At 39.5% G+C, this 13,909-nt stretch overlaps 1 protein-coding gene across 1 annotated transcript in view; it reads left to right on the forward strand.

The window, feature by feature from the left end:
• The window catches only part of OTOA (otoancorin), a gene marked incomplete at its 3' end in the record, with an annotated part of 36,042 nt that overhangs the window by 15,168 nt on the left and 6,965 nt on the right, over window positions 1-13,909 (forward strand). The window contains 11 exon segments of the mRNA XM_080556245.1: window positions 278-493; window positions 1,037-1,201; window positions 1,509-1,649; window positions 2,230-2,285; window positions 2,622-2,739; window positions 3,057-3,130; window positions 4,274-4,409; window positions 5,216-5,406; window positions 7,440-7,533; window positions 8,344-8,473; window positions 12,016-12,203. Coding sequence (XP_080412371.1) covers window positions 278-493; window positions 1,037-1,201; window positions 1,509-1,649; window positions 2,230-2,285; window positions 2,622-2,739; window positions 3,057-3,130; window positions 4,274-4,409; window positions 5,216-5,406; window positions 7,440-7,533; window positions 8,344-8,473; window positions 12,016-12,203 — 1,509 coding nt within the window.

Consider the following 13,909-nt stretch of genomic DNA (forward strand, 5'->3'; position numbering starts at 1 on the left):
AAAGGAAATAGTTCTTGAGTGTATGATGCAAAGAATAAAAGCCTATCTTTTTTTTTTTTCCACAGTGCTCATTCTTTTCTTGTTCTGTTTCTTCCGTATTTCTTTTGACAACTGTGGTTCTACTTTTGGATTTTTATGAACTGTGTGGTCACTAAATGCTTGCCAATTTCTATTCCAAAAACTCCAGTTAAAGTTTTGGGTGATAATTAGAAATTTGTTCTTGGCAGACTTTTGTTTCCCATCTGTTTTTTTTTTTTTGTTTGTTTGTTTGCTTTAGCTCAAATCTCAGCTCTTGAATATTGCTATGCAGAACCAGACTTTGAATGATATCCTTGGATCGCTGTCAGACGCTGTGGTTGGACTGACTTCAGGTCAGCTGGAATCTTTGTCACCTGAGGCGGTTCATAATGCTATTGCAACACTAAACCAAGTCTCTGGATGGGCAAAAAGCCAAGTTATGATTTTATCCAGTAAATACCTCTCTTATGAAAAGGTACCTTTGATATAGCTTTCCTGTCTTCTCTTTTGTAATAGTGAAATGTCTTTTTTCTCAACAATAATTGTAGATGTTGAAAAGTTTAGTATCAGTATGACACTTTTTGTAGTACTGTTAGTGGTTAGAAATTTTTGTTTAAATTAAATAAAAACATTCAAAACTGTAGCCTAAAGTAATTTTCCAGTGACATGGAGAATGCCTATTTGCGTTTGGCAGTTGTATATATTATTTTGTTTGTATTGCTGCCACATGCAGCAGAACTTGCATGATCAAAGACTATATATTGGACTATATATTAAAATATATCGTAATGGAAGGAATCAGGCTTCTCTGTTTCAAAATAAAGGAGCCTCTGGAAAATGGTTGTATTTGTTCCCTGGACAGTCTTGTCTGGATTGAAAAATATCAGAGGAAAGTACATCCCTAGGCAAGAAAGGCATTAAATATTCAAGAAAAGTAGTTTTGATTTATTAACTTTCACTTTTAATGTGTCTGCTGTACACAACCCAGATAACTTTGTTTTCTCTGTTATGTCTGCAGGTTTTATTTTATAATGTTAGTCAAATGGGTGCATTGGTAACTGGTATTAGCACTCAGTCATTCTACAGGATGAACCCAAAGGAGCTTTCTCAGGTCATTCGAGGCACAACGTCCCAATACTCGCCAGACTTATCACCTGCACAACAACAAGGGATCCTCAGGAAGGTACCTGTGTAGAAGGTTCTCTTTGTGCAAAAGCATAATAAAGCATAATATTCAGAGCATGATTTAAAATGTTATCACTGAGATGTGGGTTTAACTCAATGGTTAATATTTCTAGTGTTGTTTTTTTTTCTGGAAAAGAAGGCTGTTTTGAAGGCTCTCTCTAGCTTAGTCTATGGCTTTTTTTTTAAAACTGACAAGTTTTTCTTTTATCCTCTCTAGAGAAATATTATACAGAATAGAAAGTCAGATCCTGTAATTCTAAGCATAAGTTCTGAAATGTCATGTGTTTGTCTCTTCCGCTTTTTAGATAGCTTCATCTAGAGATTTTTCTTCACCAGTCACAGATATACAAGGGGCTTTCTTTAGAGAAATATCTCTTCCTGATTTATGGAAAGGGACTGGATATAATTCTTCAGTGATGAAAGAAAAAGAACTAAGAAGAAGCCAGGTAAAAAACATTGTGAGCTTTCCATTCCACTGCGATTTAGTATGATGGGAGAATAGGAAAAGTGTTGTAATAGGTGTTAAAGGAACGTAGGCAAAAGGAAGAAAGTGCCGCAAGTATGTTTTCATGTAAGCAACTAGTGGTCACTTAGAGCCTGACAGGATTCTAAGTCAATATAGTGGAAAGGAAAACATTAATGTTCTGAGTTCAAATATCTTAAAGTTTCTGCCATAAATTCTCTTTCTGGTACTGTGTATACTAGATACTTGCATGTACGAGCAGTCCTTTGGCTTTTCCAGAGAAGGACCAGATGACCTCCAGAGGTCCCTTTAAACTTAAATTTTATTCTGTGGTCATGTTCCACAAACATGTTTAACGTCATCCTGCAGTGCCTGTCACTGATATCTTATGAAGAACAGGTTCACCACTGGATGCCTGCAAAACTTTGTTGTTGGCCAGGCTGGACCCCAGAAATGCCTTTAGGGTACATAAGAGCATTAAGCAAACAAAAACCTTGCAGTAGTTATTGTATCTTTCAACTGCATTAGCGCAGTTTAACTTTGTGTGGTGGTTTTTATTTCAGGCTTTATATCTGTATGAGTTATTGTCTAAGAAGAGCTCTCCTGTTGACCTCCTAAGGTATGGATGATAGTCTGTCTTTGGAAAGGGGTTTAAGTCTAGATCTGTGATCAAAACAACTTTGAGGTAAACACTATGTAGTTATTTTGTACTGTTTTGTTTATTCATTCCTTGGTACCACAAGATAACAGCTTCTTCCTTAAAAAGGGTCTCCAAATCCAAATCACTGCACTGCAGAGGTATTGTTTTGTTGTTGTTTTCTTTTGACAGCCTTTAGATTACAAGAAAGAGAAGGGAGGTGGTTGTAGAAACTAAATCTTAGGACATTGTTGTGGGGAGTAAGGACTGAATTCTGCTAAAAATACTGAAAAATTTGAACTTTGCTTTCCCTATCAGCACAGGACAGCTTGTGAAAGGAGTGACTTGCCAGTTGATTGAAAGTATGGGCACAGATTTTTTTTTAAGCCATTTTAAATTCTTTGAAAAGAACCTTCATCTGCTTTCTCCGTATCAGGTAAGACCAAAAAAAGCAATTTCATTTTTCACTTAGGAATTGCAAGAAGTTTCTACAGTCATTCCAACTTGCTAATCCATGAATAATCTGTCTGGAAATATATATATAACTTCTGGAAAGATACAAACACTCCTATGCACCCAAATATAGGGTGTTTTATCTCTGATGTCTGGAAAAATTAAAATCCTCTGTAAAAAGAAAAATATTCTCTCTGAAGATAACATGCACAGTCTTCTATATGCTAATTTACAAGCCATATTTCAGTTCTTCCTCAAAAATAACAAATACTTAAGATCTTAATTTTTTGTTACTTTTAGGTTAATTGTTTGGCTTGGAAATTTTGGAAATCCTCCAGTGCATCCATTCCTCCCTTCCTCTTGCTGGTACTGCCGTAAGTTACATTTTACTGTATCTTAAGTTAGCACATCCATAGTAGAACATTCGGAGTAGTCCTTGTGAGCACTTTTTTAATAACCTCTTCAGCCCTGGGAAAGCCAGTAATTCAGGTAAAAGATAACATAAAAAGTGTTTGCTGACTGCAGCCAAAGTCTACGTCAAGTGAAAGCTGGTAACACCCGGTGTCTTTTAGTATACCCTATTTTTGTCCCAGTTGTGAATTCCTTTGCATCCTTGAAATCAGACTCCTTTGAAGCATGCTCTGTGCAGACTGAATCACAGCACAGTGATACAGCAGCAATGGAAAAGTCTGTAATGTTGTTTGTGCTGTAAAACAGTTTACGCTGTTTCTGATGCCTGCTGAAATAAAGGGGATAATTGAGTAGGCTGTCATGAGTGTCTTGTTGAGAATCACAAAACTAGCTTAAATGTAGTTTACGCTGGATTTTTTTTCTTTGCATTTTTGTTGTTTTTTTCCTATATTGTGATACTCTTTTTTTTGGGGGGGGGGGGCGGGTTGCTTGATTTTTTTTTTTTTTTTAATATGCCACTTAGTTCCACTTACCTTTTTTTTATGGTGTTTTTTTTTTGAAAGCGGGGATGTAAGATAAAGCCATCACATTGCTGCCCAAGAGTACTGCTCTGTGTTGTTAAAAACATTTCAATGTGTTCAGAAATATTTTTTGTTAGTTAGCAAAATTTTGCATGATATAAGTAGTCAAGTAATATTCAGTAACAGCTTTTCTTCCTCAGAAAACAATTAACGATCATACCTTGATAGGAACTGCTGAGCTGTAACTCCTCACATGTGAATTCTCCTTTTTCTTTCTTTCTTTTTTCATACCTGCTGAAAGAGATAAAATGGCATGAGAACTATTATTTTGCCAGAATGTTTTTAACTAATTTAAGAAAAAAATGATCAAAAATGAGAAAATAAAATGGTTCTGTTTAAAAAGGAATTAATTTAATTTAAAATATGTTTGGGATTAATTGCAACTTTTCTGGCCTGCCTAGTTTATCATTTTTCAAATTCAGGCTTGCCTCTGAATTTTTTCAGTCTCCACAGATTTTATGGGTGTGGTTTTGGGCATCTGAGAGTCAGGTTTGCATTCTGAGACCATTTCAATTATTTTGGCAGGGTTGAGTACCTGGAGTATGTTTCGGGCCCTCTGTGTGTCCCTTTCATTGAAAGCCTTGGGAAGACTGAGGTGGACCTCTTGAATCCAAGCCTTCACAAAAAAGACGCTGTCCTGCAGAAAGTGCAGGAGTGCTTGGTAGGCCTGGTTAGGGGGGCCAGTGGTAGAGGGGAAGCTGCACAGAAGTCATCTGTAATTAGCCACTGACCGTTCCAAACTCAGTGAGAGTGGCTGAATAGCTTTGTCTCCCTTTGTTGTCATGTGGTGCATCACAAAGTCATACTGCCTGCTTCTACTCTCCAATCTGCATGCAGATGCTCGTGTTCTTCTGTAGGTAGAGCCTGTGTCTTGGGTTGATGTTTTCGGCTCTGTGTTTGTGTACCTGGCATATTTTGTGGCTTCTGCCACCAAAGAGCTGCAGCAGTCACCAGTTTTTAGGGAAAATTAGTTCTTGATGTAGCTGTGATTATTCATGTCCTTGTACGTAAAAACCAGCCCTATAATCCCTTGTGTTTTTGGCTAGAAAAATCCCACAGAGTGAAGCTTTGTGATAGCAAGAGCTTGTGGCCCCTTTGCCACACAGGGCCATGTGAGGACTCTCCTAGCTAGCAGAACTGCGCTGCTGCTGCGCTTGTTGGGTGGTTGCCTGGAGATTGTGGCAGGAGATCTGGTTTTAATTATTTTTTAAGTGTAGTTCAATATGAAATAAACAAAGAATGCTTATTAAATATCAAGTGCTTATTAAATATCACCAGTTTTGTTGGTAAGAGCAAGAAGTATAAAGTGGCTTCAACAGAAACTATAGATTAAGTTGCCAGTGCAAACTGTTGTGTCTTTGTTCCTTAGAGGATCACAAAGCTTTAAATGTGTTTTGATGCAGCTGAGTGATACAGGGCAAGAGCCAAGATTAGCTCTACCAACAAGGTAAATGCTTCTTGTTTCAGAATGGTTCCATTGCTGATGAATATGATGTTGACCTACTCGGAAATCTAATCTGCCACTTACCTCCAACCTTTCTACATGACAGAATGTCCCTGAAGGCAATGGCAGCAGCCCTTCATCAATTCAAACTCTGCCAACAGCTCAGCCATGAGCAGAAGACTGAAATTAAATACAAACTCCTTGAGTTATATGGGTAAGGTATTAGGTATACCGCCCTGCTTCTGCTGATGGTTAAGGCATGCAAGGTATTAAGGCAGTGTTCTTTGCTCACTAGAATGACATTTCTGTTCTGGTGTGTAATGTGATAACTGTGGAACAAACTACAGCCCCAGGGACACTCTGAATGAGTTAAGTCCCAGAGAAAAAGGAGAGAAAGCGTAACAGTTGAGGGAGGGGCAGGCAAAGAGAATCTGGCATGGCAAGAGCAAGAGCGTTACTGGCAATGCATGGCACAGGAATGCAAAGAATTCTCACGCTCAATGCACTGGTGTGAGAAGAGAAATAAAGACAACCTGTGGCAAAGGGAGAGAGCCAGAGCAGGAAGCAGAGGGATATAAAGTTCAACCAAGTGAAGCAACAGAGCGGAAAGCACGTTGGATGTCATTAATGACTCAGATTAGGAGGCTGGTTTGAACCACGCTGCTGTATCAGTCATGCAAAAAGCAAAGTTGTCCTCTGGCAAGGATATACCATTTGTCTCTTACATTTTCTCTTAGAGATATCTTGCATTTGAAGACAGAGACTGAACACACAGTTTCTGACCATGCCTTCAGTCCCAAAGTCTGTCACTCGGTGCTTCTAGTCATTTTAGTTGCTCATTCAGGTTCCTCCTAGTTGTCAGCTTTTTCTGGTAATGGAGTAGATATATTTTCCACTGGAAACCATCCCTGCATAAATCTGAATGAATCATGGTTCGCTGTGCTAAATAATACTTCATTTTATTATTAAGAAAATACTTGTCTAGTCCAGTGCCCTCATAATGGGGCAACAAACTCCACAAAGTTTTCTATGAGAACACACACTAGTAACAGACTGGTTGGACTACCACCTTCTGCAGGGACTTGCAGGATGAAATTTATTTATCCAAGTGCTCTCTTAATCAACTCCCGAGTGGGTTGGCAAACGTGTCAGATTTGCGTCTTAAATCAACTCCTGAGTGGGTTTGTCAGATTTGTGTCTCACAGCCCAAATAGGCATAGTGCTAAGCAACATATATTTTGAAACTCTCAGCACCATTCAGAGCAGAGTTTCCTTCCTATTCGTACAAATAATTTAACATGTTATTTCAGGACGTATGGTACCTATCATAGAAAAAATCTCTACTACAGAAATGGCTTAGGTGTCATTAGATGTGGCTCTCCAAGGTGTTAGAGCTGCCTTTCAGTACTCTTGATATTACAGATGAAGAAAATAGCACTGAGAGTAAAAAATATGGAGCCAATAAGATAGGTATTTAAGTTTTCTATTTCATCACCTATGTTTCATGTTCCCGTCCCTTAGTTTCAAGAAGTTTGAGTTACTTTCCTGAATTGCTTAGTGAATTTGATCTTTTCAGAACCAGGGGGAAACTGTCCACTCTTGTGAGGTGTGCGCGGGCCTGTTTTTCAGAAATGATGAGCACCCACAGCTCCTGTTGGCATCAGAGAAAGCTGCAGTTGCCCAACAGCAATGAAAACCAGCCTGTGTAAAACTGCACATAGTTTAATATTGGAATAGGCTTGTTTGTTTGTTCAAATTTTTAAGCAAGTACCGGTAAATATTGCTTACCTGAGTATTAACCAAGTTGATCCTTAGGATAAGGTATTTGGAAAAAAGATGGTTTCAGGTTTGGCTGTGAGGTTTCTGCTTCTCTTTTGATGCCATTTAGCAGGATACTATTGCAGCATGAATCTGAGAGAAAATGGGATTTTTTTTTAAAGGTCTGTTTCTCCTCGCTTGAACACTGTCATGCTAAGAATGCTATGAACATTGAGTGAGAGAGAGAACAAAGCTCCATGACTGCAATGTTTGAAGGCTTCCTCTGAATGTATTGAATTCCACTAATGCCCCCTACGTCAGAGAGAGATGAGAAAGTAGAGTCTGATGTTAATACGTATGATTCATCACACTGGCATAGGAGCAGCTATCTCTTCTATATAATACAGCATAATAAAAACTCTTAAGTTTTAGTATAATTTTGATTCCAAACATTCTGGGTCAATATACTTTTCCAAAATGTTTCTTCAGCTCCCCGAAGAACTGGACAGCTGAAACAACATTAGATATTGGACCATTCATAGCTCAGTTGTCAAAAGGAGAATTAAATGTACTTGCTGAAAAGGTATGTTTTTATTTTAACTTTTAATTTTGTAAGAGAGAATATTAGAATTTGGGTTTCACAGTCTAAGTTATGTAACCTGAATATGTGGCCCTTTGCCCAAAGTACAACGTAGCACACACAGTAGTAACTGATATCCTCAGCATTGCACTTTGTAGTTTCTTTGCCCTCTTTAGTTCATATAATCTTACAATTTTTTATGCATAGGGTTAAACTGTACTGGAATGAGGTTTCATTATTCTGCAGAAATATGTGAGCACAGTCAGCAATTTTTCCTCAGGAGATAACGCATATAATTGCCCAAATAGCATGGGACTTCTCAACTGAAAGGGAGGTGTCTAGCAGGGTGGAGGAGAAAGGTCAAAACATCACAAAAGCCTGAAAAAAAGGTGAACAGGTAAAAAATATTCCTCATAATTTAATTGGGTCTATATCCTCAATTCTTATATTTATCTGACAAATTTGAAACAAAATATTTTCCATACTGTATATCATGTAACAGAGGAGCTCGTTGCTACAATAAGGTCTGGAGGCAGTCTCAGATGTTGCCAGAAGCTGAGAGGACATACAAGAGGAAGAATTGCTCTGAATTTGTTTTGTTTCTAATACTGCTTTTCCTTAAAGATCTACCACTAACCTTTCAGAAGCAGTTGGTTTATTCTCTTTCTCTTGTGAAACATCTGCACAACTCGGAAGGAGGCTGAGCTGTTACTAACCCCTACTTTGCTGAGGTCTGCAGGAGTGTCTCTCCAAAACAATTTGTTTTAAAAGGGGGAAAGATGTCTTACTCATTGTTTTGCTTTCCTTTTAAAGTTCCAGGATATCATTTTGCAAATAACAAAGACAGTAAGGCCAATTTCTTCAGCCAAAGAGCTTCTATCAACTGTATTTGAATCCGTCTCCAATGCCACTGCCAACATTGAACCACCTCTCGTCAGACCAGGTGAGTGTTTCACCTGGTATCTGTGTGGTGTTAAAGTGCCCAATTTGCATTTGGGGCTCTGCTGGTGCAGTTTAAACTGGCTTTTCGTTTTGACTTAGTCATTAAATGCATTCCAAGAGCAGGCCAGTAAAAATTACAGCATTAAGTAACTTACCAAGGATCAATCTTCTAGCTAAAACAATGAGTCTTTACTCTGTTGCCTGTGGCCGTCTGATGCACTGACCAATTGCTGAAAAACTTGATCTCAGTACATGATTGCATGGTTAACATCTCCTGGCATGGCTGTGAGTGCACAAAGGAAAAGATTAATGACTTGTATTACGGTTTCCTGTTTATTTTGGCTTTTTTTTTGGCTTCCTTTGTAACAAAATTAAGCTTCCTTGAATTAAGAAGCAGTGGAGGTGACAAGTTACTATTGTGCCAAAAGCTTACACATAGTTAATCCTTTGCCAGACATGATCGTGTGTTGACTCAGCTGTTCTGAAATATGACATCGGTGGTGGCACCGTGTTTTGTCTGTCCAAATGGGCAAAGCTTATTATAATCTAAAATATATTTTAATTAGCAATCAGTCTACTAGAATCGCTAGTGACAAATGGATCATTTTCTTTGTAGAAAATGCATACTCTATATTCTATTACAACAGTTCCTTCTCTTATCTTAAATTCACCTAGGCAGAATTTTTAGGCCATGCTGTTCTGTGCTGTGGAGAATGACAATGCTGTAGGGGAGGCTTTTGAATGCACTGCTTAGAATTTAGAGGCCAACAGTTTCAGGGAGGTTGGTACTGCCTACCTTTATGCCTTCGAAAACCTCCCCATCGGTTCTGTCCAACAGAATGCACGTCCAAGCTCCCACCTAGCCCTGTGCCTGCGTGGAAATCCTCCCACTTGTATAATAGCAATTCTGAATGATGACTGTGGTGTCCTTTACAATGTTGTATTCATATACAGAGGGAGATAGAAAGTGTTCTGCAGAGCTGTATTTTGCATTGCCTGAACAAAACCATGACCTCTGTTGAGCAGAGAAGTCATTACACATTTTTCATGCTCTAAAAAAGCAGGATCAAGCTGATAGAGTAGCAGAGTCAAGCTGAATGGATCAAATTCACTCTTCCCTGAACAAATAAACCACCAGATCATTAACTGTTAAGAAATTAATTAAGAAATGTGTAGGCATGGGCCACAGGATTAAAGGTTCAGCATCAGATGTTTCAGCACATTTTTGTCCTCACAGACGATTTTTTAGAACTCTGGATCACAACACACAAATCCCAAAGGCTCCTCTAATCAAACTTATGTCCAGTGCAGTTGCAGAGCTGTCTCATACTTGCACTGCAAGACCAATATGAACTTGCCGGTGGAACTAATGATCTTTGTCAAAGGATAACAGGGTTCCAAGGCTGCTCACTCTTCACTCAGGGTGTGCTGGCGTAGCTGGGGGCAAGACTGGAAGATGAGCAATGGAGGGATTGTTTGTTCTAGTCCAAGAAATTCTATAGTCCATGTGTGGTATTGAAGTTCTGTTACCAAACATAATCTTATCAACTCCTCAGAGCTCACACAGTAGTTTCAGTAAGGATTGAAGATTTCTGACTTCTAAATCACTATAAAATTAACTACTAGGAAAGTGGCTCTAGAATGACATGGATGGTTCTCCATGCTACCAACCTGATAATTAACATTTCCTACTGTCTGGTTGTGAGTGAATAGTAACAAAAGTAATAATTACAGTGACAGTTCTTACATCTATGCCTACGCCAAGGAAAAAGCACAGGTGATGCTTAAGGCAGATAGGAGCATATGAGGGCAAAACTCATTTGCTTAAGGCAAGTTGGAGCATATGAGGAATCATCTGTCCAAGATGCTACCAGAATGGAGCGGCAGTGGTGGAAAAAGAATTCAAGTTGCTTACCTCACAGCACTGAGATGTTATAATATATTACCTATATAATATGTTCATCAAACTAAATATGATTATATAGTAGAAGGAAGAATGAAATAGCATCAGATACAGGAAGTAAAGCCAGGAGTCTAATTAGTATTTCCCTCTGTAATAGTGCCAATGTATCTGGTATGTTGCAAATAATAAAATCAATGTTTTTTTCCATGAACAAAAAATAATAGGTTTTCACGACTTGGGGAAGGGAACTGCATTGTGTCTGGATGCCAGTATTTACATGAGAAAAGCTGACCTTTTTGCAGCATGGGAAAGTGAAACAATGCAGCTTCACAGGAGAGCACATACAGGGAGAGCAGAACATCAGCTGGTACACTGCAAGCTGAACAACATTTTCGTTTGCTCAACAGATTCAATCTTTTCAGTGTTCTACCCACTACTGCAGCTTCCTTTGATGCAAATAAATCCCTCCTCTGCCTCCTTTCAAAGTACAAATCTACTTTGTACATCCTCACTTTATTTATGTGTGGGAGCTTAGCTCAGACAGAGCATCTGTGAAACTCTTGATTTTTACTGCTAATGGCCATATCTAAAGACATGTAGAGATTGTTTGGTTTAGGTCATTATTTGATAAGGTTTTCCTAAATTAGTGACAGGAGAAAGAGAAGTAAGTGAGCACATTAGGATTCCAGTTTCTGCTTTCCATCAATATTAGATGTAGATTACACCAGCAAAGATCAGGTTTTGTTAATTCTCACACTGGAAAATATCTCATTTGATCATGCATGGATCCAGAACCTGCCCATAAATCAGATTTTTAAATGCAGGTTGTCTGTCCAAACAGTTGTGCTCTAAGTGAGCCACTCTCTCTCATTCTTGACATTTTAACAATCTGCTTGATACGGAGAACAAGCACCGTGCTCCTCTGACACATCCAGTTTCTGTCTTCACCTTGTTTAAATGTCAGGCAAGTCTTACAAGCCATACATCTCTGTCACAGTACTTTAGCATGAAGGGGCCCCTTGTGGTTGTTACTTTCTTACTGAGCTGGGTTCATATATGTGCTGGTTAAACATGAAGTTCATTCAGCTGCAGCTTTTCTGGGAGAGCAGGGGTGAGCAGCCTTAGCCATGGAAGGAGGCTTCCACTGAAGCTATTCCAGAGACCTGCGTTCCTACTGCAGCGTAGCCCCCAGTGAGCACTGCTTTGACCGCAGGCTAAGCCCTTGCCTGGGTTTTGCTTCCTTTACAGAACTGGACTTGAAAAAACTTGGAACATCTTGGTTGCTCTTAGCACTGTGCGCATTCAGATGTTAGTGTTTTTTTTTTTTTTCCCCGGCATTCTATAATGTAACTGTTCTGAAATACAGCTACTCCTCTTTTCTTTTCCAGCATGCACTGCCTTTGGACGACAAAAAATGTACCTGATTTCTCGCTAATTAGGCAAATTCTGCTTTTGTATCCACTACATCAATGATGTAAATATTTAAAGAAATAATTTCATTGTAAGATAATTAGTTAATCAATATCACATTGGCTGCAGTTAATTCACAGTCTGTCAGCCTCTTAAATTTTCCTATTGGTAAATTTCCTTTTTGCAGTCTCCTTGAGGAAAACTCTTAGTATTTCACTTTTTTTTTCCAGATTGCCTTGGAACCAGAGCCCCTTCTTCAGATGAAATTATTAAATTAGCAGAAGCAAATGTCTATTGGTCAGTTCAGGAACTGAAATGCATGGATGCAAGGACTTTTGACAAAAACGTGGAACGTCTTGGGACTGTCTCTGGTTTTAACAGCTCACAGCTTATGGTGTTGAAGGAAAAAGCCAAGCAGGTAACTATACTGTCTGTGAAAGAAAATTAAATCCATAATTTGACTTGCTGTTATTGAACTATGCAGCTCTAAAATAACTGTGTTATGGCAATGTCACTATTGCTGCAGGAATATCTATTGCTTATTGGAAAAATAATGTGAGATGGTGATAGAAAGCTATTGTCTTGCTTTAGAGTCAACAGGCAAGTTGTTCTGAGCTATTGGCTGCTGAAAAACTTGAGTGCTTTTGCTTTCCCATCGCTTTTTGGTTGCTTGCTTCTTGCTTTTCTTTTATAAATGAAAAACCAGCAAGCTGTCCTATGGGAATTTGGTTGGCCTGCTGAGAATTCAGCTTAGAGTGTTAGTGTTTACATCTATGTTAAATGTAGTTTATGGTGGCATAAAACCAGATGGACCAAGAGGATATTTAGCTGGGTAAGTAACAGGTCTCTACCCTGGGCACAGGCCTGATGCCTGTGCCCATGGTGTTCGCCAGAGCGCAGGACATGGTTGTGTGATGCCAGCGCTGTGCCCTGTGTCCGGGGCCACCATCAGCAGGGTGCCTGGGTGCTCATCAGTGTCCCCTTGTCCAGCTGTGGGCTCCTGAAAGCCACACGTCACCCCATCCCTGGCACTGGTGATTCACCCTCCTGGGGGTGATCTCCTCGTACTGCTTCCTGGTATTGTCACAAACAGACTTTTGATTCAGCCAGAAAAAGCCTTAGGGTATAGTGAAACCATTTGTTTTGGCTGCAGAAGACCCAGAGGTGAAGAGGTTACTGAGCCCAGGCTGTCTTCAGCAGCATGTCACCAGCATTTGATGGAGGCTGTCTGCTCTCTGTCTCCATCTCTTCATGGCTAGCTACTTCTGAATCCTATTCTACCAAAATGATCCAACCCTTAAAAAGTTGTTTGTATGGTTCGCTCTGACAGAACAAGGGTAGGAAGCATCTACAAGTCCAGTTGACTGCCAGTAGGACCAGTGCAGATGCTTGGAGATCTGAGGGCTGGGACAAGGGTCAAGGTGGGCCTGGGCAGTATCTTTGTAATCACGAGTTGCAGTCAGAGCAGTGGATCTGACCATGACCTTTGGGTAAATAAGGCCGAAAGTGCAGTTTTCAGAAGTGCAGCTCAGCTTTTAAAACTCCTGAACTACAGGTGCTCGAAGGGAGAGAGCACTGGTCAGATTTCTGAAAGCTGACAGTGACTGCAGTTGTGTTTCTGCTGCCGTGCTGGGGTAGGACAACAGCCCCCCCGTGTCAAATGCTTCCGTCCCGAGACAGCCTTCCTCTGTCAACACAGAGATATGTGGGTAGGAAAAAGGGAAAAAAAAAACGAGGAGATGAATGTTAGTTTATTATCTGAGATGGTGGAAACTGAAGTGTTTTACAGCAGTGCAATATAATGGTGTGCTTACGAAGTGGTATCTGCTCTAGAGAAATTGTCTACAAGGTTAATATACTCCAAGCCTAGCTATGTTCAATTCAAAGATACTGAAAGATACACAGATCTGTAGTGCACTGAATTTTGTATATTGGGTCTCTGTGGTAAGACAGACTGCTGCTAGACAAGGACAGACTTTCTATATACGCTGAACGCCGAGCATGAGAAATCAGATAGTACAGGCAAAACAACTGCAGCTCTTCGACATTATATGTATAAGATGCTGTTATATTATTAACTAAAGGGCATCTTTGATTAAATGTTTGATTAAGCCAGCTTTAATT

This window comes from Anser brachyrhynchus, assembly GCF_964034855.1.
Source record: "Anser brachyrhynchus genome assembly, chromosome: 15".
NCBI lineage: Eukaryota > Metazoa > Chordata > Aves > Anseriformes > Anatidae > Anser > Anser brachyrhynchus.